At 30.4% G+C, this 27,677-nt stretch overlaps 2 protein-coding genes across 6 annotated transcripts in view; one reads left to right on the top strand and one right to left on the bottom strand.

Moving 5' to 3' along the window:
- LOC111421425 (uncharacterized) overlaps positions 1-27,677 on the bottom strand; it is a 160,597-nt gene continuing 132,920 nt past the window's right edge. For all 5 annotated transcript variants that reach the window (XM_071195946.1, XM_071195943.1, XM_071195944.1 and 2 more), the window contains 6 exons: positions 20,186-20,436; positions 12,521-12,738; positions 7,860-8,015; positions 4,026-4,260; positions 1,895-2,107; positions 1-1,833 (listed from right to left, as the gene is read on the bottom strand). In XM_071195946.1, the coding sequence (XP_071052047.1) occupies positions 516-1,833; positions 1,895-2,107; positions 4,026-4,260; positions 7,860-8,015; positions 12,521-12,738; positions 20,186-20,436 (2,391 nt within the window). In that variant the 3' untranslated portion in view covers positions 1-515. The remainder of the gene's footprint in view (positions 1,834-1,894; positions 2,108-4,025; positions 4,261-7,859; positions 8,016-12,520; positions 12,739-20,185; positions 20,437-27,677) is intronic.
- On the top strand, positions 3,027-3,837 carry LOC111421426 (Translocon-associated protein delta). Its single transcript, XM_023054578.2, has 2 exons — positions 3,027-3,455; positions 3,510-3,837. The coding sequence occupies exons 1-2, from the start codon at positions 3,213-3,215 to the stop codon at positions 3,768-3,770; spliced, it is 504 nt and encodes a 167-aa protein (XP_022910346.1). The 5' UTR covers positions 3,027-3,212; the 3' UTR covers positions 3,771-3,837.

Below are 27,677 nucleotides of genomic sequence, written 5' to 3'. Positions count from 1 at the left end.
TTATTTTTTAGAACAATTTCCTTTTTTTTTGTAATCATCTGTCGGTTTTATCACTTATGTATGCGAAATTACATAGGAATATATATTTACACAATTCAATTTTTTCTTGTTCATTGTTAAAAAATCTTAAAATATATAGACATTTTTTTTCTTTTTTTGTTATTTTTTGGATAAACTATGATTTATGTTAGAACACTTGCGCTTTCCATTTCCTTATTATTCTTTATTAACTCATTTACCTTTCTAATTAACGCATGGGATACTTTCTTTAAAAACGAAGTGATTAGTGAACTTCGGTGGTTTGTGCCTTTAGAACACAGTATTAAATTTGACTGTGTAAATGAACACTAACTCCTCGATAACTAATTTTTCCGTCTCTTTTACTTTAAAATTAACTTGATTTTTTTGTTTATATTCTTTTGGATAAGGCGTTTTCGTCGATTAGTTAATTAATTAATTAGTTATTAAAGTCTCGTTTCACGTTTCCTTTCGTTCTTTTTGTCTCGCTTAATTGTTTAATCATCGTCATTACAATAATTTTTACAAAAACACCTCCTACACAAACAAACGCAAACACAACACAACAAAACCAACGACCCAATCGATGCTATACCAATATACAACCAATTGTACTCAAAAACCTCCTCTTTCCGACACAATTTCTCCGACTCATCACTTTCTTCGTCGTCACCAACGCGATTTCCGGTTATATTCGGACAATTTATCACACCATTACACACCAAACGAGCCGGAATACACAACCCAGCTTCACCGGGGCATTTAAATTCGCAATGTTCCAACATCCCATCACCAAAACTCCCCCCCTCCGTTAATTTTGACGTTAATAACTTTGATGATAAACTCCCATCGGTGTTTCTTGGTAAATGATAAAGTTCGGTCCATGCGATTTTAAAAGCAGCCCTCGTTGGGGATGTTGTCCCAATAAATTGGATGATAACGCCGGGTTCTCGCCCGTCGGGGCTTAATTGTTCCGCTGTTAACACTGGAAGTTCTTTAGCTAAGGAAACGTTTTCGCCACAAATTGAAAGATACGGATTTAGTTGACCTTTTATAAAAAAATCAATTATTCCATCATCGCAAAACTTTGAAGCAAACTTAATCCGATCGAAAACTAAAAGCAAATCGCGATCTCGATTGACTCGAATTTCCCAAATGCAACGAATACTCTTTGGTGGCTCAACGTAACCTATCGCTTCGTAATAAGGATAATGAATATCACCATCAGTCGTTGGGTGAATAATCGGGGGTCCACACAATGGACCATGCACGAATTCATAAGTTGCTTCAAACAATGGTGAATTATGTTTGAAATAACTAATAGCTGCGTGAGCTGAATCAACGATTAATTGCAAATTTAATTGTTCACCTCGTGAAATAACGGTGGTTGATCCTGTGTGGCGGTTGCAAATGCAGGTTACTTCCCCGCTTTGGGCTGCTTTTGATAAAGAAATTGGGGGGTGCGAATTATTCGCCCCCGGTGGGAGAGGTTCCCAAATTAATAATTTATCTAAACGATCCTCCAAACAATTCGTGCATAACCCCGAGTTGTATGGATGCTCTTTAAACCGCACGTTACAAATCGTTAAGATAACTCTTGCGTAAAGTCGCTTATCCGTTACAAACCTGTACAAACATTGCACATCCTCACTACTAGGGTTTTGTTTATACACCAAAGTATTTAACGGCGAACGTAACCATCCCTTTTTTGATTTCCACGAGGCGAAAACTTCATCGCAAGCTTTTTCAGGAACTGGCTCACCCAATCGAGTGTTATTGAAGAAATCGTAATGAGCCCAATAATATAAACTAGATCTAAAACATAATTATAAGTAAATTTAAATATGGTTTATTTATGTTTTGTTTAGTTTATTACCCGCTATAACTTCCGGTTTTACTCTCGAATCGAACGAATAAAGCATTCCCTGTTGACACAAAATCGTGCTTTTCCATTGCTTTGGAGAAGGTATCACAAAAAGTCTTGATTATCCTCGAATCATCCGGCCAAGATGCGTCGTATAACGTTAAAGATTCCCCGCAATCTTCTTCAATCGGATGAATCGGCGATTCTATCCGATTTATTCGAAAACTATAGAATAAATTAAATTTAAATTATTTTTTGAAGATTATGCAACTAAAATTACACGTTAATAGTCATTGGAGTATGTACGGAAAGATGGCGCAGGTGGATGACACGGAATTTTAAAACATTTCATTAATATTTATATTAATTATATTGGTATTAAACATAATTATTAATTATAAATCTTATATAGGTATTAATTATTTTCGATTATTGGTTCGAGCTGTATATGTTGCATGGAATAATAAGTGAAGTTATCTACATTCTAATTGAACTGTCAGTCAAAAAGGTGGTAATTAATCCATAAAAATCCGATTTAAATATTTGTGTTGTTTATAAATTGTACATTATTGATGTCTAATTAATTAAAACTAAAATTTAAATGTTTTAAAAAAAGTACTTTGAAATATGAAGCATAGATGGCGCTAATAACTCTTTTAAACTAAAACACGGAATAAAGAGGATTTTGACGTCGAGTAAAAGGTTCTCGAACGAGTAGTGAATAGAAAATTATAACTATTTTGTTTAAATATACAATATAAATCTAAATCAACGTTTATTTTAAGCGTTTATGTTTCGATTTGTCACCGATAGATGGCGACACAAAACAAATTTTATCATTTCAAAATTAATTTTAATTAACTCAATTTAAATTCAATTCAATTTAATTCAATTTAATCCAATTATTTTCTTTATTCATCCAATTTAAACCCAACAATAACAATTTTATTTATTAATTTAAACGAGTTAATTTTGAGTAAGTTCGCTACCTTACCGGCGAACCTCCAAATCGATTGTCAAAAACTGACAACTAAGTTTCGAACACATCGTTTTTTTGATTTTAACCGATTCGAATTAGTTTTTGAATCAAACTCTTCGCGATAATCTCAATACGCCGTAATAATAATAAAAAATTTTAATTCAAACGAATTAAGTTAATTTCGAAAAAGTTCGCTTCTTTACCGGCGAACCTCCAAATCATCGATTGGTTGTCAAAAAGTGACAACTAACTTTCGTACGTGTCACTTCAACACTTCGTTTTTCGATTTTAACCGTTTCGAATCAGTTTTTGAATTAAACTCGTCGCGAAATCATCGATTTTTGTAAGAAAATGGTTCAATACGGCGTAATAATCGCGTGTTTCGCTTTGTTCGCGTCGAGCTATGCCGAAACTTGCAGCCAACCGAAGGTAACCTCAAATTCGTTTACGACACAAGATGCTACGATTGTATCGAATATTGCTTATATCGCCGAATTTGAAGTTGAATGCACTTCGGGGGGGTTAACTAATTTGTATGCTGAGGTTGATGGAAATGTTGTACCTGTTTCTAGTACTGGGCAAAATAAATATCAGGTTGGTTAATTCTTTAATTTTATGAGTTAATTACTAATTAATTAATTTTTATAGGTTAGTTGGACCGAAGTAAACGCTTCCGCAAAACGAGGAGATAGAAATATAAGAATTTTTGATGAAGATGGTTATACAGCTGTTCGTAAAGCTTTACGTAATGGGGAAGAAATTTCGGGAATCACAGAGTTATTTGGAGTTACTATTAATCATCCAGGGGCTTTTAATGGACCTTGGTTAAAAAGCGAATTTTTAGCTGCTACTTTATCACTTCTTGTTGCTTATATTGCGTTTAGTTCTAGATCTAAATTGTTATCATAATTAATTTATTTTTTTTGTTAAATCATTTTTTTCATTATGATTCATTAAACGAAATTAACACCTACAAGTTCGTTTTTTTTCTATAATACCTGTCAAATTGTTGTAAAGTTGGTAAAATTAACAGGGAGTTTTGTCTCATCATGTTTTGAAATAAATATGTCACAATGACGTTATTTTAATATATATAACTGTTTTAATTTATGCAAATTTATTAATTTAACCTCAACTATTTAGTTCCTGAAAATGAAAACTCACCTAGGAAAATATAACCTAACAATTTCTCCTTCCTCTCCTTGCATTAAATACGTACAACTCGTATGGGGCGGATACCAATGAGCGACGGATAAGAAAATTCCTTCGGAATCGCCAGAAGCTCTTAAGCTCTCTGAAGAAAGTAACCAATCGCACGTTCCGTTTCTACTTCCGGCGGTGTCGACGTGTCCGGGCCAGTTTCCAACGTTGAAATGAAATCCGGTGTTGAGCAAAGGACCTAGATAATAAGATTTGTTTTTTGTTATGTTTATGCTTAAGTTAATTAATTTTTTGTAATTCGCATCCGATGGTGTAATGAGATTTTAGTAACATTTTATGGAAAAAATTTAAGTTGGTGACATTGCGCCATTAATTTTTTTAGTTGTCAATGTGACAATTTGAATGAATTTGAAGTCTTATGAAACGTGTTTTTTATTGTAATTCGCGTTTTTATCCTTTTTTTTTAACAAAAATAAAATAAATTTTGACAATGTAGAGAAATAGGTATGTAGCAGTAAAAAAATATTATCTAATTGTCAATTGAAATTTGACATCTGTCACTAATAGAATAAGTCAAGTTTTGAACAAAAATTCCTTTTTTAATGGAATTAGATAAAATTTTGTACTTAACACTAATTAATTTTTTCTGATTCGCATCCGATGGTGTAATGAGATTTTAGTAACATTTTATGGAAAAAATTTAAGTTGGTGACATTGCGCCATTAACTTTTTAGTTGTCAATGTGACAATTTGAATGAATTTGAAGTTTTATAAAACGTGTTTTTTATTGTAATTCGCGTTTTTATCCTTTTTTTTAACAAAAATAAAATAAATTTTGACAATGTAAGGAAATAGGTATGTAGCAGTAAAAAAAATTATCTAATTGTCAATTGAAATTCGACATCTGTCACTAATAGAATAAGTCAAGTTTTGAACAAAAATTCCTTTTTTAATGGAATTAGATAAAATTTTGTACTTAACACTAATTAATTTTTTCTGATTCGCATCCGATGGTGTAATGAGATTTTAGTAACATTTTATGGAAAAAATTTAAGTTGGTGACATTGCGCCATTAATTTTTTTAGTTGTCAATGTGACAATTTGAATGAATTTGAAGTCTTATGAAACGTGTTTTTTATTGTAATTCGCGTTTTTATCCTTTTTTTTTAACAAAAATAAAATAAATTTTGACAATGTAGAGAAATAGGTATGTAGCAGTAAAAAAATATTATCTAATTGTCAATTGAAATTTGACATCTGTCACTAATAGAATAAGTCAAGTTTTGAACAAAAATCCCTTTTTTAAAGGAATTAGATAAAATTTTGTACTTAACACTAATTAATTTTTTGTGATTCGCATCCGATGGTGTAATGAGATTTTAGTAACATTTTATGGAAAAAATTTAAGTTGGTGACATTGCGCCATTAATTTTTTTAGTTGTCAATGTGACAATTTGAATGAATTTGAAGTTTTATAAAACGTGTTTTTTATTGTAATTCGCGTTTTTATCCTTTTTTTTAACATAAATAAAATACATTTTGACAATGTAGAAAAATAGGTATGTAGCAGTAAAAAAAAAATATCTAATTGTCAAATGAAATTTGATATCTATCACTAATAGAATAAGTCAAGTTTTGAACAAAAAATCCTTTTTTAATGGAATTAGATAAAATTTTGTACTTAACACTAATTAATTTTTTCTGATTCGCATCCGATGGTGTAATGAGATTTTAGTAACATTTTATGGAAAAAATTTAAGTTGGTGACATTGCGCCATTAATTTTTTTAGTTGTCAATGTGACAATTTGAATGAATTTGAAGTCTTATGAAACGTGTTTTTTATTGTAATTCGCGTTTTTATCCTTTTTTTTTTAACAAAAATAAAATAAATTTTGACAATGTAGAGAAATAGGTATGTAGCAGTAAAAAAAATTATCTAATTGTCAATTGAAATTTGACATCTGTCACTAATAGAATATGTCAAGTTTTGAACAAAAATCCCTTTTTTAAAGGAATTAGATAAAATTTTGTACTTAACACTAATTAATTTTTCGTGATTCGCATCCGATGGTGTAATGAGATTTTAGTAACATTTTATGGAAAAAATTTAAGTTGGTAACATTGCGACATTAATTTTTTTAGTTGTCAATGTGACAATTTGAATGAATTTGAAGTCTTATGAAACGTGTTTTTTATTGTAATTCGCGTTTTTATCCTTTTTTTGTAACAAAAATAAAATAAATTTTGACAATGTAGAGAAATAGGTATGTAGCAGTAAAAAAATATTATCTAATTGTCAATTGAAATTTGACATCTGTCACTAATAGAATAAGTCAAGTTTTGAACAAAAATTGCTTTTTTAATGGAATTAGATAAAATTTTGTACTTAACACTAATTAATTTTTTGTGATTCGCATCCGATGGTGTAATGAGATTTTAGTAACATTTTATGGAAAAAATTTAAGTTGGTGACATTGCGCCATTAACTTTTTAGTTGTCAATGTGATAATTTGAATGCATTTGAAGTCTTATGAAACGTGTTTTTTATTGTAATTCGCGTTTTTATCCTTTTTTTATTAACAAAAATAAAATAAATTTTGACAATGTAAGGAAATAGGTATGTAGCAGTAAAAAAAAATTATCTAATTGTCAAATGAAATTTGACATCTATCACTAATAGAATAAGTCAAGTTTTAAACCAAAATTCCCTTTTTAATGGAATTAGATAAAATTTTGTACTTAACACTAATTAATTTTTTGTGATTCGCATCCGATGGTGTAATGAGATTTTAGTAACATTTTATGGAAAAAATTTAAGTTGGTGACATTGCGCCATTAATTTTTTTAGTTGTCAATGTGACAATTTGAATGAATTTGAAGTTTTATAAAACGTGTTTTTTATTGTAATTCGCGTTTTTATCCTTTTTTTTAACAAAAATAAAATAAATTTTGACAATGTAAGGAAATAGGTATGTAGCAGTAAAAAAAAATTATCTAATTGTCAATTGAAATTCGACATCTGTCACTAATAGAATAAGTCAAGTTTTGAACAAAAATTCCTTTTTTAATGGAATTAGATAAAATTTTGTACTTAACACTAATTAATTTTTTGTGATTCGCATCCGATGGTGTAATGAGATTTTAGTAACATTTTATGGAAAAAATTTAAGTTGGTAACATTGCGCCATTAATTTTTTTAGTTGTCAATGTGACAATTTGAATGAATTTGAAGTCTTATGAAACGTGTTTTTTATTGTAATTCGCGTTTTTATCCTTTTTTTTAACAAAAATAAAATAAATTTTGACAATGTAGAGAAATAGGTATGTAGCAGTAAAAAAAAATTATCTAATTGTCAATTGAAATTTGACATCTGTCACTAATAGAATAAGTCAAGTTTTGAACCAAAATTCCTTTTTTAATGGAATTAGATAAAATTTTGTACTTAACACTAATTAATTTTTCGTGATTCGCATCCGATGGTGTAATGCGATTTTAGTAACATTTTATGGAAAAAATTTAAGTTGGCGACATTGCGCCATTAATTTTTTAGTTGTCAATGTGACAATTTGAATGAATTTGAAGTTTTATAAAACGTATTTTTTATTGTAATTCGCGTTTTTATCCTTTTTTTTAACAAAAATAAAATAAATTATGTAGCAGTAAAAAAAAAATCTAAAATTTGACATCTGTCACTAATAGAATAAGTCAAGTTTTGAACAAAAATTCCTTTTTCAATGGAATTAGAAAAAATTTTGTATTTAACACGTTATGAAACGGCTAATTTTGTTTTTTTATAACTGGTTACGTAAATAATTATTATTAGTTATGGATTTACCTGCCGGTGATGAAACGAATTCGACGAAAAGGTCTTGAGACGTTCCGATGATTGAGTAAGGGAATTTTCCCATTCCGCAAAACGTTCCTATTACGGGACTGAACTCGTTTTTACCATCGTAGATTTTGATGTAATCGAAGGGGCAATTTTCTTGACCTAAAAATTGAAACGGTGATGAAGTGTTTCGAATTGATTTTAAACTCGAAAAATGGCAAAATCTAACCTCATTTTTATAAAGTACTAAAGATTTATTTTTGTTCTAAGTATCTAAAATCTAAGAGGTATTAAGTAATTAAAACAAAACGAAAACAAGAGTACTCGAGGCATAACTGGACATCTCTAGGTCCAACTCGGGACATCTTACTCATTAACGTTTTGTTGGAGATATCGTTCATAGAGTTCAAAAAGCTTTAATGTATCTATCTTTGGTAGAGATATAGACTTAAGCCAATCTTATACAATCTCTAGAAGAAAACCCATGGTAAATATCCTCTAGATAGTTTATCAGGAGTATGGCAAAAGTATAATAAAGTTGTTGTTATTGTACTTGATATGGTTGTTTTTTTTTTAATTTTCGTATTTTTGTCACTATAATGAACGACGAAGCATCAACGCTCGAAATTATTTCCCCGCTTAGAGAGGACATCCTTTTTAAAACTTACAGATCGGATGCAGATAAAATCAATACTCTCCGTAATCAAATAGGCAGTCAAGAGCCTCCGTAACAATCATTACTTCGTCCTCAACGAACTTTATAACACTTGACTCGCATGCGTCAGTTGCTTCAACTTCCACGTTCGATGTTAGAACCTGCTTGTAACTCAACATATCTCTATAATCCAGTTACTTTCAAAATTGAATGGCATTCCTGATGTTGGAGGCACAGAATAAATAGAAATGACACTGACGTCGATTCGTTTGATGTTGGCGGCACTTCGTTTTGTGACCTCGATTTAAAATCCGCCATCTTATCACGAACTACCAAAAGCACAGAATCAAGGTCCGTTGAGTAAACATACTGTATAAGGTTATCCAACTCCCTATGAACGTTGTTGTAATGAACGTATCTGTTTTTAGAGACGTGCAATTCTAGTTCTAGGTATAGTGTTACTTTTAGTGAGCGTACTAGTGTAAAACTAGAACTAACACTATACTTAGAACTAAAATCATTCGGATTTAGCCGTCTTTAGAGACGTGCGGCTAAACCCAAATGCTTCTAGTTCTAATTCTAGTGACAGTGCAAGTGTAAAATTAGAACTAACACTATACCTAGAACTACAATCATTCAGGTTTAGCCACACGTCTCTAAAGACGGCTAAATCTGAATGATTCTAGTTCTAGGTAGAGTGTTAATTCTACATAGTAACAGTGCTAGTGTAAAATTAGAACTAACACTATACCTAGAACTAGAATCATTCAGGTTTAGCCACACGTCTCTAAAGACGGCTAAACCTGAATGATTCTAGTTCTAGGTATAGTGTTAATTCTATATAGTAACAGTGCAAGTGTAAAGTTAAAACTACTAGTGTGGCTAGTTTAGCCACACGTCTCTAAAGACGGCTAAACCTGAATGATTCTAGTTCTAGGTAGAGTGTTGATTCTACATAGTAACAGTGCTAGTGTAAAATTAGAACTAACACTATACCTAGAACTAGAATCATTCAGGTTTAGCCACACATCTCTAAAGACGGCTAAACCTGAATGATTTTAGTTCTAGGTATAGTGTTAATTCTACATAATAACAGTGCAAGTGTAAAATTAGAACTAACACTATACTTACAACTAGAATCATTCAGGTTTAGCCACACGTCTCTAAAGACGGTTAAACCTGAATGATTCTAGTTCTAGGTATAGTGTTAATTCTACATAGTAACAGTGCAAGTGTAAAACTAGAACTAACACTATACCTAGAACTAGAATCATTCAGGTTTAGCCGTCTTTAGAGACGTGTAGCTAAACCTAAAAGTAACCTAAACCTAAAAGTAACAGTGCAAGTGTAAAACTAGAACTAACACTATACCTCCTTTCAACTACTTCAATAAAAATATACAACAATCTAGCGCTTAATAACAATTAAAACTAGAATTAACACTATACCTAGAACTAGAATCATTCAGGTTTAGCCGTCTTTAGAGACGTGTAGCTAAACCTAAAAGTAACCTAAACCTAAAAGTAACAGTGCAAGTGTAAAACTAGAACTAACACTAGACCTAGAACTAGAAACATTCGGGTTTCTACCCGAAACTTTCTAGTTCTAGGTCTAGTGTTAGTTCTAGTTTTGATTGTTATGCAGTGCTAGACCTAGAACTAGAATCATTCGGGTTTAGCCGTCTTAAGAGACGTACGGCTAAACCCAAATGCTTCTAGTTCTAATTCTAGTGACAGTGAAAGTGCAAAATTAGAACTAACACTATACCGAGAACTGGAATCATTCAAGTTTAGCCGTTTTTAGAGACGTGTGGCTAAACCCAAATGATTCTAGTTCTAGGTTTAGTGTTAATTCTAGTTTTAATTGTTATTAAGCGCTAGATTGTTGTATATTTTTATTGAAGTAGTATTAGAAAAGTACGTATATTTGATTATATAGTAATCATTTGGGTTTAGCCGTCTTAATCAAAAATGACACTAGCAGAGTCCCGCCAAATCTTTACCACTAATAGCAACAGACCTTGGTAATTCGCAAGGTCTATAGAACATAAGGTTACCCAATACCAATTCTCCTCCTCTGAGAGGCAAGGTGGGTCAGTGACGTAGCTGGTTCTATGAACAACACAACACGATGCGAGGTTTAAATATTTTATATAGACTGTACCTGGACTGTACCCCAATATAGACTATCTTTTACTCTGACTGTATCGAACCAGTGACGTCAATCTGCGGGGTAATATTCGATACTACAGAGCCATAGGGAATTAGGTAACCTTATGTTCTACAGACCTTGGGTAATTCGCTATAATATGATGTCAGATTTGGCGGGTTAGGGTAGGCACACACGGTCGATTATTCATCGACGAAACAGTTTAGTTGGATTGGATTGAAATCAAGATGCATTATCAATTTATAACCGACTAAACTGTTTAGTTGTTCATAAATCGTGTTGTATGCACACACATATCGATTTCGAAACAACTTGTATTTATATTGAATTGAATATAAATATAAAATTAAATTACGTCATCATTGCAAGAATGCAACCAATATCACAATATTGGTATTGCAATACGCGATTTGCGTATGATGCGTATTGCACTGTGATATTGGTTGCATACTTGCAATGATGACGTCGGGTACGATAATTAATTAACTGTATTTAGTATAGTATATAATTAACTGCGGTAGTAAAACGGAAAATAATTTAACTTAATTTTTGATATAAATTCACTTATCATAAAATAATTGAGAGAAACTAAAGTAGTAATTGATTTATGTTACTAGAGAAGACACTTCAACTCTCATTAAAGTTGCGCGCGCAACCTAAATTCCTAATAATCTCAACTCAACTATCGACTGTGTGTGCGCTTCAATATGAAGCTGTGGCATTATCAGAGTTGTATGATAGTTGCACAACTTTTTAATCATAAGTGCACATCGTCTCCTTTTGATTAAAAAATCGAGTTGATTTGTAATTGTGTTGTGTGTGCACCTACATTAAACTGAATACATTTATGTCCATCGACTAAATTATAGGCCGACAAAAATCGACCGTGTGTGCCTACCCTTACTGCCACTGTCACTTCTGGTTATTTTGTGAAATCAAATATGCAACCAATATTACACTGTGATGTTGGTTGCATACTTGTAATTAAAATAATATACTTTTATATAATGCTAATTTAAACATTTTAAATTTTATTATATCATATTTTTAGTGATAACGATATCTATAGTAATCACTTAAAATTGGTGGCATAAATGTGTTGATTTTATGTACCCAAACCTTTCCTTTCTAGCAGAGTATGTTTACCCAACACTAAAGGTTTTATTAAAATGCTTCTGGTCCAACTCCACTACGGGCAGCCGGTTTTATATGGTCGATAGAAAAGTTTTAGGTAGTTCGAGGGTTAGTTTTTGGGGATTGGGGAACTACCCCTCTAAATGGACTCCCTCTTCTCTTTCAATAGAAAATCATGACAATTTTTTTGTTTTCGTTCTTTCTAAAACAATTAAAATGATTAGAAAAGTCCTTGTTGGCGGTTGTTGTTGTTTAATCGAGTCATCCCCTTCAGAGTTTGAAACCTTTTGGGGAATAACGCGAAACAATAAGCCGATAAAGCCGTTTTGTTTACCAGCGCTCTCTCCCCAGAGTTGAAGCTCCGCGGCCGTTTTCAATTCGATACGGCCGATGTACCAATTAACTTTTCGGCCCTATCCTCCCTCGTTTTTCATCCCCACACACCTATTTTCAGTTCGCGCCCTCGTTTCAACAGTTTTTTTTTGGTAGCCCCCGTTCTTTCAGGATGCAATTTTTGCATTGCCTCTTTTGTCGGTAGCCGTTCGACTCGAATCCGTCGAACCCGACCTTTTTTTGTGTTCTTTTTAATCTGTAAACGCCGGAGCATCGCTTTGTTTTCATATTTTCTATCTTTTGAACTCTTATTAACCCCTTTTTTCATTCCTTTTTGATTTATTCACTTTTTTTGTACAATTTTTAGAATTTTTACCTGATGAAATGGGTCTCATTGGGCACGTCATGATGTTCTCGCATCTTTGACCGTCGATGTTGAACTCTTCGTTTTCGATGTAAAGCTTAATGAACGGCAAGCGGGTGTTTAAATAATATCTACAGTGAAGGTTTCTTGGATAAACTCCTGGATACGCTGGAGATTGTACGTAACATGTTTGTAATCGACAATCTCGGAAGATTCTTTCACAATAAGATCTGAAAATAAACAACAAATTAATTAATTCAATTGTAACAATCATTGATTTGATTTAACTAGGCATTTACAATTAAGCAGGTGTTAATAAGCTTAAATGAAAATCCTTCATAATTAACAATGATAATGTTGGTCACATCTTGTGTACATATGTCGGAATAATCCGACGTGATAATATCTTAACTCTAACTAGTTTAATTTAAGAAAAATTAGCTTGGCTTGATGACACAACCTGATTTAGCATGATCATTCGACAGAAAAGATAGGATATGGAATAAACGTCTCAACTATAACCGACCTCAGATTACTTAATCAGCACACCAATTTAGTATATTGCCATAACTTAACATTTTATCTTTAAAAACTTTTGTTGTACACGATTTTTAATTTGACACTTCAGAAAATTTTCGAATACTGAGCGCCATCTATCAATAATTTATTAAGTCATTTAATAATAATATTAAATATTAATAAAAAAAAGGTGAAATAATGCAATCTATTCCAAGTTTTGTGTAAAACAAATATAAATTAAATAATTCAACAAATGTGTTTGTTTCAAATATTAAAAATATGTTCTTTTAATTTTTAGTTATAATTTACAGGAAACTGTAAATTTAATTTCTTTAACGTCACTAAAAAAAAGTTTATTTTTAGCTTTATTCTAAAACAATAAGAAAAAGACGTATGTTTTTGTAATCAGAAAAACCTGTATATTCGCCAGAAAGACAACATTTTCAAACTTCTTGCGTTAACATTGAAACTTTGAGGACTATTAACGTAAAACTTGGTTACATTTCGTTTTATGACATCCAGACTTGAGTTATAAAAGAGAAAATTTAAATATTGTTGGATTATTATACTTTACAGTGAGGTAATTTGGAACAACTTGGTGTCGATCGAAAGTTGGGCAAGACGGCTTTTTCTTATATTTACATGACAACATGATATGTATAATTAGTTGCATAACACAACTTATTTGGGCAACAGTTCGAAAAGATGTTATTATTAATGTAACAAGCTGTCTTTCCTGTTATTCTCGTCGAGGAAGTGAACAAATATTTTATTGCATAACTCTCCATCACTTCCACCAGCTGCGTCTTTTATGAGCTTTATTCGTCGATGCTTACATTAAAATTTCCAGCCATGACAAATTTATTGCTAGGATTAACATTTTGAGAATAGATTTTTCACAACTCTAAAATAGAAAAATAAAATGTCAGGGACAAGAGCCGTTAGAAGGAGCAGAATTTAGCTTCTCGGATTCTTCAGCATTGTCTCAGCCACCTTTCAACATACGATTGGACCAGATACAAGCTGATACTTTGAACCCAACCTATCTCTATGAAGACTCTCTTCACAAATCGTGACCTGAGCCTGTAGCTCTGCTTGCATCAGCTGCGTTGTTAATTATTTTCTGTTCTTTTCTACGGATTCGAGAGCTGGACACTCAATCAATCACTAGAGAGTCGCATAGACGACCTTGAGATGACCAAATAACAAATGACGAGATACTTAAACAGATGAGCAAATGTATGAAGGTCCTGATAACCGTTAAAGAATGGAAAATAATAATACATCGCTTCAAGATCCTTCGACTCTTTATTGACGAAAAATTCGAAGGAAAAAGGTCAGTGGGACGACTACAAAACGTTGATAAAGTTGACAGAGTTGATATGGAGACTTGCTACAGGTATTATAAAGATATTGATGATGGAAATTTGAGTTAATAGAAGCTCAAAAGTCAAGTCTAATAAAAGTATAAAGCTGATGAGGTCTTGTCACTGTTAGAATGGAAACAAAATAGAAACTCTACGACTTAGAAGTCTTGAATATATAAGCAAATCGCGTATTGCAATACCAATACTGTGATATTGGTTGCATACTTGCAATGATGACATGGTATATAAAATAAATCGTTAAAATTTGGTACAACTTAACCTCAAACCTTCCTTTATAACCTCAAAAAGTTTCATTTCTTCAATTTCCACTGTTTTGGAGAAATCAATTTTTTTCTTTTAACCTCACTTTCAACAAACGTCAATTTAGATTGGCGATTTTATAAAATGCATATAAAATGAATCATTCACCCTGGAAACTTAAAATTTGGTACAAGCTAACCTCAAACCTTCCCTTATAACCTCAAAAAGTTTTATTTCTTCAATCCCAACGGTTTTGGAGAAAAAATTTTTTTTCTTTTAACCTCACTTTCAACAAACGTCGATTTAAATTGTCGATTTTATAAAATGTATATAAAATGAATCATTCACCTTGGAAACTTAAAATTTGGTACAACCTAACCTCAAACCTTCCTTTATAACCTCAAAATATTTAAATTCTTCAATCCCAATTGTTTTAGCGAAATCAAGTTTTTTTGTAACCTCATTTTCGGCAAACGTCAACTTAAATTGGCGATTTTATAAAATACATATAAAATGAATCGTTCACCTTGGAAACTTAAAATTTGGTACAACCTAACCTCAAACCTTCCTTTATAACCTCAAAAAGTTTTATTTCTTCAATCCCAACGGTTTTGGAGAAAAAAAATTTTTCCTTTTAACCTCACTTTCAACAAACGTCAATTTAAATTGTCGATTTTATAAAATGTATATAAAATGAATCGTTCACCTTGGAAACTTAAAATTTGGTACAACCTAACCTCAAACCTTCCTTTATAACCTCAAAATGTTTCATTTCTTCAATACCAATTGTTTTAGAGAAATCAAGTTTTTTAGTAATCTCATTTTCGGCAAACGTCAACTTAAATTGGCAATTTTATAAAATACATATAAAATGAATCGTTCACCTTGGAAACTTAAAATTTGGTACAAGCTAACCTCAAACCTGCCTTTATAACCTCAAAAAGTTTTATTTCTTCAATCCCAACGGTTTTGGAGAAAAAAATTTTTTCCTTTTAACCTCACTTTCAACAAACGTCAATTTAAATTGTCGATTTTATAAAATGTATATAAAATGAATCATTCACCTTGGAAACTTAAAATTTGGTACAAGCTAACCTCAAACCTTCCTTTATAACCTCAAAATGTTTCATTTCTTCAATCCCAATTGTTTTAGAGAAATCAAGTTTTTTGTAACCTCATTTTCGGCAAACGTCAACTTAAATTGGCGATTTTATAAAATACATACAAAATGAATCGTTCACCTTGGAAACTTAAAATTTGGTACAACCTAACCTCAAACCTTCCTTTATAACCTCAAAAAGTTTTATTTCTTCAATCCCAACGGTTTTGGAGAAAAAAATTTTTTCCTTTTAACCTCACTTTCAACAAACGTCAATTTAAATTGTCGATTTTATAAAATGTATATAAAATGAATCGTTCACCTTGGAAACTTAAAATTTGGTACAAGCTAACCTCAAACCTTCCTTTATAACCTCAAAATGTTTCATTTCTTCAATCCCAATTGTTTTAGACAAATCAAGTTTTTTTGTAACCTCATTTTCGGCAAACGTCAACTTAAATTGGCGATTTTATAAAATACATATAAAATGAATCGTTCACCTTGGAAACTTAAAATTTGGTACAACCTAACCTCAAACCTTCCTTTATAACCTCAAAAAGTTTTATTTCTTCAATCCCAACGGTTTTGGAGAAAAAAAATTTTTTTCTTTTAACCTCACTTTCAACAAACGTCGATTTAAATTGTCGATTTTATAAAATGTATATAAAATGAATCATTCACCCTGGAAACTTAAAATTTGGTACAAGCTAACCTCAAACGTTCCTTTATAACCTCAAAATGTTTCATTTCTTCAATCCCAATTGTTTTAGAGAAATCAAGTTTTTTTGTAATCTCATTTTTGGCAAACGTCAACTTAAATTGGCGATTTTATAAAATACATATAAAATGAATCGTTCACCTTGGAAACTTAAAATTTGGTACAAGCTAACCTGAAACCTTCCCTTATAACCTCAAAAAGTTTTATTTCTTCAATCCCAACGGTTTTGGAGAAAAAATTTTTGTTCTTTTAACCTCACTTTCAACAAACGTCGATTTAAATTGTCGATTTTATAAAATGTATATAAAATGAATCATTCACCTTGGAAACTTAAAATTTGGTACAACCTAACCTCAAACCTTCCTTTATAACCTCAAAATGTTTCATTTCTTCAATCCCAATTGTTTTAGAGAAATCAAGTTTTTTTGTAATCTCATTTTTGGCAAACGTCAACTTAAATTGGCGATTTTATAAAATACATATAAAATGAATCGTTCACCTTGGAAACTTAAAATTTGGTACAAGCTAACCTCAAACGTTCCTTTATAACCTCAAAATGTTTCATTTCTTCAATCCCAATTGTTTTAGAGAAATCAAGTTTTTTTGTAATCTCATTTTTGGCAAACGTCAACTTAAATTGGCGATTTTATAAAATACATATAAAATGAATCGTTCACCGTGGAAACTTAAAATTTGGTACAAGCTAACCTCAAACCTTCCCTTATAACCTCAAAAAGTTTTATTTCTTCAATCCCAACGGTTTTGGAGAAAAAAATTTTTTTCTTTTAACCTCACTTTCAACAAACGTCGATTTAAATTGTCGATTTTATAAAATGTATATAAAATGAATCATTCACCTTGGAAACTTAAAATTTGGTACAACCTAACCTCAAACCTTCCTTTATAACCTCAAAATATTTAAATTCTTCAATCCCAATTGTTTTAGAGAAATCAAGTTTTTTTGTAACCCCATTTTCGGCAAACGTCAACTTAAATTGGCGATTTTATAAAATACATATAAAATGAATCGTTCACCTTGGAAACTTAAAATTTGGTACAAGCTAACCTCAAACCTGCCTTTATAACCTCAAAAAGTTTTATTTCTTCAATCCCAACGGTTTTGGAGAAAACATTTTTTTTCTTTTAACCTCACTTTCAACAAACGTCGATTTAAATTGTCGATTTTATAAAATGTATATAAAATGAATCATTCACCTTGGAAACTTAAAATTTGGTACAACCTAACCTCAAACCTTCCTTTATAACCTCAAAATATTTAAATTCTTCAATCCCAATTGTTTTAGAGAAATCAAGTTTTTTTGTAACCCCATTTTCGGCAAACGTCAACTTAAATTGGCGATTTTATAAAATACATATAAAATGAATCGTTCACCTTGGAAACTTAAAATTTGGTACAAGCTGACCTCAAACCTTCCTTTATAACCTCAAAAAGTTTTATTACTTCAATCCCAACGGTTTTGGAGAAAACATTTTTTTTCTTTTAACCTCACTTTCAACAAACGTCGATTTAAATTGTCGATTTTATAAAATGAATCATTCACCTTGGAAACTTAAAATTTGGTACAAGCTAACCTCAAACCTTCCTTTATAACCTCAAAATGTTTCATTTCTTCAATCCCAATTGTTTTAGAGAAATCAAGTTTTTTTGTAACCTCATTTTCGGCAAACGTCAACTTAAATTGGCGATTTTATAAAATACATATAAAATGAATCGTTCACCTTGGAAACTTAAAATTTGGTACAAGCTAACCTCAAACCTTCCTTTATAACCTCAACAAGTTTTATTTCTTCAATCCCAACTGTTTTGGAGAAATCCATTTTTTTCTTTTAACCTCACTTTCAACAAACGTCGATTTAAATTGTCGATTTTATAAAATGTATATAAAATGAATCATTCACCTTGGAAACTTAAAATTTGGTACAACCTAACCTCAAACCTTCCTTTATAATCTCAAAATGTTTAATTTCTTCAATCCCAATTGTTTTAGAGAAATCAAGTTCTTTATTTTCGGCAAACGTCAACTTAAATTGGCGATTTTATAAAATACATATAAAATGAATTGTTCACCTTGGAAACTTAAAATTTGGTACAAGCTAACCTCAAACCTTCCTTTATAACCTCAAAAAGTTTGATTTCTTCAATCCCAACGGTTTTGGAGAAAAAAATTTTTTTTCTTTTAACCTCACTTTCAACAAACGTCAATTTAAATTGGCGATTTTATAAAATACATATAAAATGAATTGTTCACCTTGGAAACTTAAAATTTGGTACAAGCTAACCTCAAACCTTCCTTTATAACCTCAAAAAGTTTGATTTCTTCAATCCCAACGGTTTTGGAGAAAAAAAATTTTTTTTCTTTTAACCTCACTTTCAACAAACGTCAATTTAAATTGGCGATTTTGTAAAATGTATATAAAATGAATCGTTCACCTTGGGAACTTAAAATTTGGTACAACCTAACCTCAAACCTTCCTTTATAACCTCAAAATGTTTAAATTCTTCAATCCCAATTGTTTTAGAGAAATCAAGTTTTTTTGTAACCTCATTTTCGGCAAACGTCAACTTAAATTTGCGATTTTATAGAATACATATAAAATGAATCGTTCACCTTGGAAACTTAAAATTTGGTACAAGCTAACCTCAAAGCTTCCTTTATAACCTCAAAAAGTTTTATTTCTTCAATCCCAACGGTTTTGGAGAAAAAAATTTTTTCTTTTAGCCTTACTTTCAACAAACGTCGATTTAAATTGTCGATTTTATAAAATGTATATAAAATGAATCATTCACCTTGGAAACTTAAAATTTGGTACAACCTAACCTCAAACTTTCCTTTATAACCTCAAAAAGTTTCATTTCTTCAATCCCAACTGTTTTGGAGAAATCAATTATTTTCCTTTAACCTCACTTTCAACAAACGTCAATTTAAATTGTCGATTTTATAAAATATAATATATAAAATGAATCGTTCACCCTGGAAACTTAAAATTTGATACAAGCTAACCTCAAACCTTCCTTTATAACCTCAAAAAGTTTCATTTCTTCAATCTCAACTGTTTTGGAGAAATCAGTTATTTTCCTTTAACCTCAGTTTCAACAAACGTCAATTTAAATTGTCGATTTTATAAAATATAATATATAAAATGAATCGTTCACCCTGGAAACTTAAAATTTGGTACAACCTAACCTCAAACCTTCCTTTATAACCTCAAAAAGTTTCATTTCTTCAATCCCAACTGTTTTGGAGAAATAAATTTTTTTCTTGTAACCTCACTTTCAACAAACGTTGATTTAAATTGTCGATTTTATAAAATGTATAGAAAATGAATCATTCACCTTGGAAACTTAAAATTTGGTACAACCTAACCTCAAACCTTCCTTTATAACCTCAAAAAGTTTTATTTTTTCAATCCCAACGGTTTTGGAGAAAAAAATTTTTTTCTTTTAACCTCACTTTCAACAAACGTCGATTTAAATTGTCGATTTTATAAAATGTATATAAAATGAATCATTCACCTTGGAAACTTAAAATTTGGTACAACCTAACCTCAAACCTTCCTTTATAACCTCAAAAAGTTTCATATCTTCAATCTCAACTGTTTTGGAGAAATTAATTATTTTCTTTTAACATTTCATTTTAAAGGATTTTGAATGGAGATTATGAATTGATATAAATAAAATTAAAAAAAATTACCCTTGTACAACTTCTCCCCTTCGATTTGGATACAATTCCGGATGTTGTCCATATCTTAAATAGACGACAAGTTGTTGTTCCGCTCTAGTATCGAAGCTGAAGTAGGTTTGGTCGGTGAAGTTTTCCGAATGGAACACAACCTTAACAAACGACGTCTCCGACATGAACGTTTGTGGTTGTTCGCTCTCCCCACAAAACATCCCTGGTTCTTTCCGATTTGAAACGTCCGTTTTCGCGTTTCCATCCACTATCTATAACAAAAAGAAAACCAACAAATTAGTGTCACATTAAAAAAATGTTTAGGTATTCTTTTGATGGAGAATGGAAATCTTTCCTGGGGGTAAAATTTATTCGTCTCTTTCAAGAGGTGCACGCGAAATATGTTTACGTCCTCGGGGCGCGTGATTTATGGCAGATTTACGTTTTGATTTACGGCGCGTGGCGGTGTTAATAACGATATTACGGCCGGGGAATAAAATAAAACCGAAAAATGGGTCTCGCGGTTTGTTATTTATGGTGTGGGTTTCAAAACAGAAAAGAAAACTCCATTTAAATTTCTCCTATGAATATTTATGATTGTTACAAAATGTTAACATTTTAATATTTTTGAAAAATCATCGGAATCGGCAAATTATCTAATGATACTTCTAAATCATCGTCGGGTTTTATTGGGAAATAATCAGTTTCGGGGATACTTTGGGGGATTTCCGGGGGTCCAATTTCTAAGGGGATAATTTCGGTGATTATTATGTGTTGGGGTTTTTTTGGGAGGATTCTTTCCCAATTTTTTAAATCATCATCGGCTTGGAGCGGAATTGGGAGGTTTTCATCAACCGCTTCAATTTGAAAATTTGGGAGATTTTGGCTATAATCGACGTCTTCTAAACGCAACATTGGTTCGTGGTGCTCTTTTAAATAAAATTGATCCGAATCTAAAATTAAAAATAATCACTAAAAAATAAAAAAAAAATTAATCAACTCACCTATAATAAATAAAGTTAATAACAAAACGATCTTCATTTCTTTACGATTTCAAATTCATACTCTTTATCGCCACCTTTTATAATCAAAGGCAAATGAATTTCGTTAATTTCGCCCGAAATTTCCTCCCCTAAATTGTGTGGCTTAAAAATTTGTTGCAAAGAAGTTTCTTTGTTTAAACCATAACAAAACGAAATAATTACGAAGAGCACGAAAATCTTTACTAAAACCATCGCTTCAATTCAACCAATTAATTAAACTAAATGAATAACGAAGTTTTTTACGCATTCTTAAAGAATTTAGCGATAATTGAAAAATGTTAAATTTTTTTAAACTTTTTTATCAAATAGCGATTTATTATGAATTTATGAATTAAATTTGATCGAGATTAAAAATAAAATTTACAACATTGAAAAACAAACGAAATTTTTTTATTAATACCCTAAAAATTTATGACACCCCCTCATAAATTAATAAAATGATCGCCTTTTTAATACTATCTACATAATTACACAGCAATTTTTAATCGGAACGATGAATGAGTAAGCCCTAAAGATAACTCATTAAATGAGTTAAATTAAGTTTGAAGTTCCAAAAAAAAATTTGTTCCAAAAAGGGGCTTAAGAGGTAGATTAACTGGCCGGGAAGGTTCATTTCGTAGGGTTAGAACGTTTGTTGACATAGGAAAAGCTTCGGATGGGGACTGGGGGGTTCCCGGGGGTAGTATTAACGCGAGATTTCGAAACGAATCGGGCGTCGCGACGTCGGTCGGCTTAAGTCCGAATTATTTCGTCGGATCGGCCGCTTAACGTTTACGATCCTACCTACGTGGAGATTAATGGCTCGAATACAACCAACTTTTCCAGAACCGTAAACTTTAACAATAAAGTCACACGTTGTTAACTTTTATTCGTTTTTTTGTATTATAGTAAAACCTCGATATAACGGATTAATATGGGAAAAGGAATGTCTGTTATAGATTTAGAAACTGAGGCAATAGTTCTAGGTTTTCAATAATAACATATTATATATAAACCGAGCAGTAATTCAATTTTTTCAATAATAACCTATTATTTAGAAACCGAGGCAGCCGTGCTGCCGAGGCAGTAGTTCAAGGTTTTCAATAATAATATATTATATATATTATTATACTCCTGTACTTAAAATAATGTAAAGTTTTCCTTAATACAAATGCATTATTTAGAAGCCGAGGCATCAATCATCATATGATATGTATGTTAAATTGAAGCTTAAAGATTCTAGTTTATGATATGACATAGAAACAATAAGATAATATTATTGAAATTCCCAGGAAAAACTTATTAAAGAAGAAACTGTTAAATTTGTAAATCAAAGATTACTAAATTTTTAAAAAATCATATCTACTATGTTTTTAAGAATCATGATATGATATGTATGTTAAATTGGAGATTAAAGATTCTAGTTTATGATGTGATATAAAAATAATAGGATAATATTATTGAAATTTCCAAGAAAAACTTATTAAAGAAGAAACTGTCAAATTTATAAATCAAAGAAAATACTAAGTTTTCAAAAAATCATATATACTATGTTTTTATGAATCGTGATATGATATGTATGTTAAACTGAAGCTTAAAGATTCTAGTTTATGATGTGATATAAAAACAATAAGACAATATTATTGAAATTCCCAGGAAAAACTTATTAAAGAAGAAACTGTTAAATTTATAAATCAAAGAATACTAAATTTTCAAAAAATCATATCTACTATGTTTTTAAGAATCATGATATGATATGTATGTTAAATTGGAGCTTAAAGATTCTAGTTTATAATGTGATATAAAAACAATAGGATAATATCATTGAAATTTCCAAGAAAAACTTATTAAAGAAAAAACTGTCAAATTTATAAATCAAAGAAAATACTAACTTTTAAAAAAATTATACCTACTGTGTTTTTAAAAATTATGATATGATATGTATGTTAAATTGAAGCTTAAAGATTCTAGTTTATGATGTGATATAAAAACAATAAGACAATATTATTGAAATTTCCAGGAAAAACTTATTAGAGAAAAAACTATCAAATTTATAAATAAAAAAAATAGAAAATTTTCAAAAAATCATATCTATTGTGTTTTTAAGAATTATGATATGATATGTATGTTAAATTGAAGCTTAAAGATTCTAGTTTATGATGTGATATAAAAACAATAAGACAATATTATTGAAATTTCCAAGAAAAACTAACTAAAGAAGAAACTGTCAAATTTATAAATCAAAGAAAATACTAAATTTTCAAAAAATCATATCTACTGTGTTTTTAAGAATCATGATATGATATGTATGTTAAATTATAGCTTAAAGATTCTAGTTTATGATGTGATATAAAAATGATAGGATAATATTATTGAAATTTCCAAGAAAAGCTTATTAAAGAAGAAACTGTCAAATTTATAAATCAAAGAAAATACTAAATTTTCAAAAAATCATATCTACTGTGATTTTAAGAATCATGATATGATATGTATGTTAAATCATAGCTTAAAGATTCTAGTTTATGATGTGATATAAAAATGATAGGATAATATTATTGAAATTTCCAAGAAAAACTAACTAAAAAAGAAACTGTCAAATTTATAAATCAAAGAAAATACTAAATTTTCAAAAAATCATATTTACTGTGATTTTAAGAATCATGATATGATATGTATGTTAAATTGGAGCTTAAAGATTCTAGTTTATGATGTGATATAAAAATGATAGGATAATATTATTGAAATTTCCAAGAAAAACTAACTAGAGAAGAAACTGTCAAATTTATAAATCAAAGAAAATACTAAATTTTCAAAACATCATATCTACTGTGATTTTAAGAATCATGATATGATATATATGTTAAATTGAAGCTTAAAGATTCTAGTTTATGATGTGATATAGAAACAATAAGATAATATTATTGAAATTTCCAAGAAAAACTTATTAAAGAAGAAACTGTTAAATTTATAAATCAAAGAATACTAAATTTTCAAAAAATCATATCTACTGTGTTTTTAAGAATCATGATATGATATGTATGTTAAATTGAAGCTTAAAGATTCTAGTTTATAATGTGATATAAAAACAATAGGATAATATTATTGAAATTTCCAAGAAAAACTTATTAAAGAAGAAATTGTCAAATTTATAAATAAGAAAAAATATTAAATTTTTAAAAAATCATATCTATTGTGTTTTTAAGAGTTATGATATGATATGTATGTTAAATTGAAGCTTAAAGATTCTAGTTTATGATGTGATATAAAAACAATAAGATAATATTATTGAAACTTTCCGGAAAAACTTATTAAAGAAGAAACTGTTAACTTTATAAATCAAAGAAAATACAGTATTTTTAAAAAATCATATCTACTGTGTTTTTAAGAATCATGATATGATATGTATGATAAATTGAAGCTTAAAGATTCTAGTTTATGATGTGATATAGAAACAATAAGATAATATTATTGAAATTTCCAAGAAAAACTAACTAAAAAAGAAACTGTCAAATTTATAAATCAAAGAAAATACTAAATTTTCAAAAAATCATATCTATTGTGTTTTTAAGAATCACGATATGATATGTATGTTAAATTGAAGCTTAAAGATTCTAGTTTATGATGTGATATAAAAACAATAAGGTCAAGGTCAAAAATATTATCGTCATATAGTTTCCCTCTTCACACAGAACAACTTTCATTGGGTTCATTTTTATGTAAAATGAACCATTCTCGGGATAATCGCTTGTCTCACTTTAAATGGACTACCCTGTATTAAGAAACTTGTGAAGAATTCAAGAATCACCATGTGGCTTAAAAATCGACGATTTATTCTAATCAATGCGAAATAACCCAAAAAACATGTTAAAAATTACTAACACTTAACACAACTAAGATGGCGTATATGTCAAAATTGACGTTGACGTTTCAAACCGGAAGTGATTGTATTTCCATTAATATTAAAGTTAAATATGTCGAGTTTGGACTCATTTTAAAGGATTTTTTATGAAGTTGACAAATATGTCAAAATTAAAAGTTTGAAATCTCTATAAACGTTAAAATGTCGCTTAGTCAAGTGATGATATAACAGTGGCTTTAGTACTTCAAATAATGTAAAGTTTTCTTTAATAAAATAAAATTTTACTTAAAGATATTAATTGTAATTTTTTGCGGTTTAGTCTAATTGAGTAAGTCTAAGTGAGCCTTGACAGTGAAAGAAAAACTCTTTTTGTGGCAGGTAAAGTACATTTTATGTTTACTGTACGTGAAAGTGTTACTAAGTTATTATTGATTTATTAAATTATCTATAGATTTCCAACGGTATCCAGAGATTCAAAGAATTCACAAGTATTTCGAGATGATTTTCAAGAACTTCACCAAAAAAGTTGTGATTTCCAAAAATATTAAACGATTCCAAATGTTTCTAGTTCTAGGTCTCATGTCAATCTAACGTTGAATTGCAATTAAAACTAGAACTAACACTATGTATATATAGTCTAGTGTTAGTTCTAGTTTTAGTTAAATGAAAAATATAGAAAAATTTAAAGTCCTTGATTTACGAATGGTATAGAAAACTCGGGGAATACCCCTAGTTGATCCATAACCATGGATTTAATGATTTTAAAGATAAAGGTAAAACACGTAACAGATTACATTGAAACTTCTGTACGCGTTTGAACATCGGATGGAGGATAACGAGCTCGTTCGATGGGGTAATTTGAAGTTGTGCGCGATATTAAACCGACGAACGGCCATTTACATTCATAATACGTCCGCTGGACGATTCAATTGAGCTCGAAGCCGAGATGGTTTTGTCACATTGTTATCTATTGTCCTCTTGCGATTGTTGTACGAGGCCATTTTCATGTAGATTGGACGCGGACCGGAATTGGCATGTTAAATTCCATTCTTCGATCAATCAAGGAAAGAAAATAAGTTTAAAAATGTTAAAACCGTGTCCGTATGAAGGAATCGTACTCGGGATGTAGAAAGGTAGTAAAAGAATTCGTTTGGAAGATTAGACGGAAACGCACATCTGCGCCCTCACAACGATGGCATGTTAAAAGCAGTAGAGGAAGAAGTTGGCACACAATGCGCCCGGCGCATTTTAAAAGTTCTCGGCGGCGCGGTGCCCCTTTGATTAGAGTTTCGGGCGACCGTCGTGCGTCGCATCCTTAGTTGACACATCCTTAGAAATTCTTTTCCATTCCTGCCAAGTCCACGGACGGGTTACTTTGGAAGAACCCCCGTGGGACTACGAATAAGCCGCGGGATTTCAAACGGACACAAAGAGCTTTAGTTTGCAACGTTTATTTTTCCGTTCAGAAACAATTTCGAATGGAACTATGTTAAGTTTTCGCTATTCAAAAATATTCCTTAACACTTCTTCCTTCTTTTTTAATCGTAAAAGATAGAAAGAGAGATTTTAGAAATAATATTAGCTACCAGCTGGGTCATAACATTATATGTCTATAATAACAGATTGTGCAATTTAAAACTGAAAAAATCCGTTACAGTATATTCATTTTAGGCATAATGATGTAATAATGATTTAATAACTACAACAACAATCTTGAAGCTAACAGCTTAAGTATACTAATCCCAGGAGTCAAGCGGTTGAAGCTTGCATTTTATGAATATTTGACGTGATTGCCGAAAAAACGGTTGTAGGCACTTTAGGCATAGTAATGAAGTATACTGAACCAAGGTCGCTGGCGAAAATGTTGAAACTAATAGCTTCTTAAGTATATCGAAAAGATAGAGGGCTACTTGTTTCTTGATGAATTAGAAAACTGCCTCTCCGTTGTATTGCCTGTGGTAGATAGAGTGATAATTTTTGGGGATTTGGAACATAAAGTTATATGAACGACTTCTTTCGCATCAATTTAGAAACACCCTGTATAATGGGATTGTCAAAAAACTTTGTGTACACCTTAGGCATAACCTTAAATATAATAAGCCGAGGTTGCAGAAACGTAATTTTGATAATTTTATAAATCTATAATAGGATTTGTAGGAAAAGAAGGAAGCTAACCACTGCTAAAAGCATTTTCTGGACAAATTTAGGAATTCTTTGTAAGTGGCGGCTGCAACTCTGCAAGATATGAGGATAAGGAAATCTTTGAATGATGATGATGATTCTTTGTTTCATGTTTATATCTCAGTTCGTTCTAGAGATACCACTTTTTAAATTCTATTCTTCAAATCTACAATAATCAAACATGCAGAGTTGAGTTCAAAAAATCATAACAACTATATTTGTGGGAAATAAGACATTATTTATGGCACATTGAATACTCATGAAATTAGCTTTAAAATGTTCTTTGTTTCATTTTAATATCTCAATTCGTTTTTGAGATACAACTTATAAAATTGTATTCGTCAAATTTACAATAATCAAATATGCAGAGTTGAGTTTAACAAATCATAACAACCATGTTATTGAGATATAAGAAATTATTTATGGCACATTGAATACTCATGAAATTAGC

Source organism: Onthophagus taurus, chromosome 5, assembly GCF_036711975.1.
Source record: "Onthophagus taurus isolate NC chromosome 5, IU_Otau_3.0, whole genome shotgun sequence".
In the NCBI taxonomy this organism is placed as follows: domain Eukaryota; kingdom Metazoa; phylum Arthropoda; class Insecta; order Coleoptera; family Scarabaeidae; genus Onthophagus; species Onthophagus taurus.
The sequence above is the reverse complement of the archived record's forward strand: the minus strand, read 5'-3'. Positions and strand labels throughout refer to the sequence as shown.

Coding starts and splice junctions, on each gene's coding strand:
- LOC111421426 (XM_023054578.2), top strand. CDS start 3,213: ATGGTTCAATACGGCGTAATAATCGCGTGTTTCGCTTTGTTCGCGTCG. Junction 3,456..3,509: donor CTGGGCAAAATAAATATCAG/GTTGGTTAATTC, acceptor TAATTTTTATAG/GTTAGTTGGACCGAAGTAAA.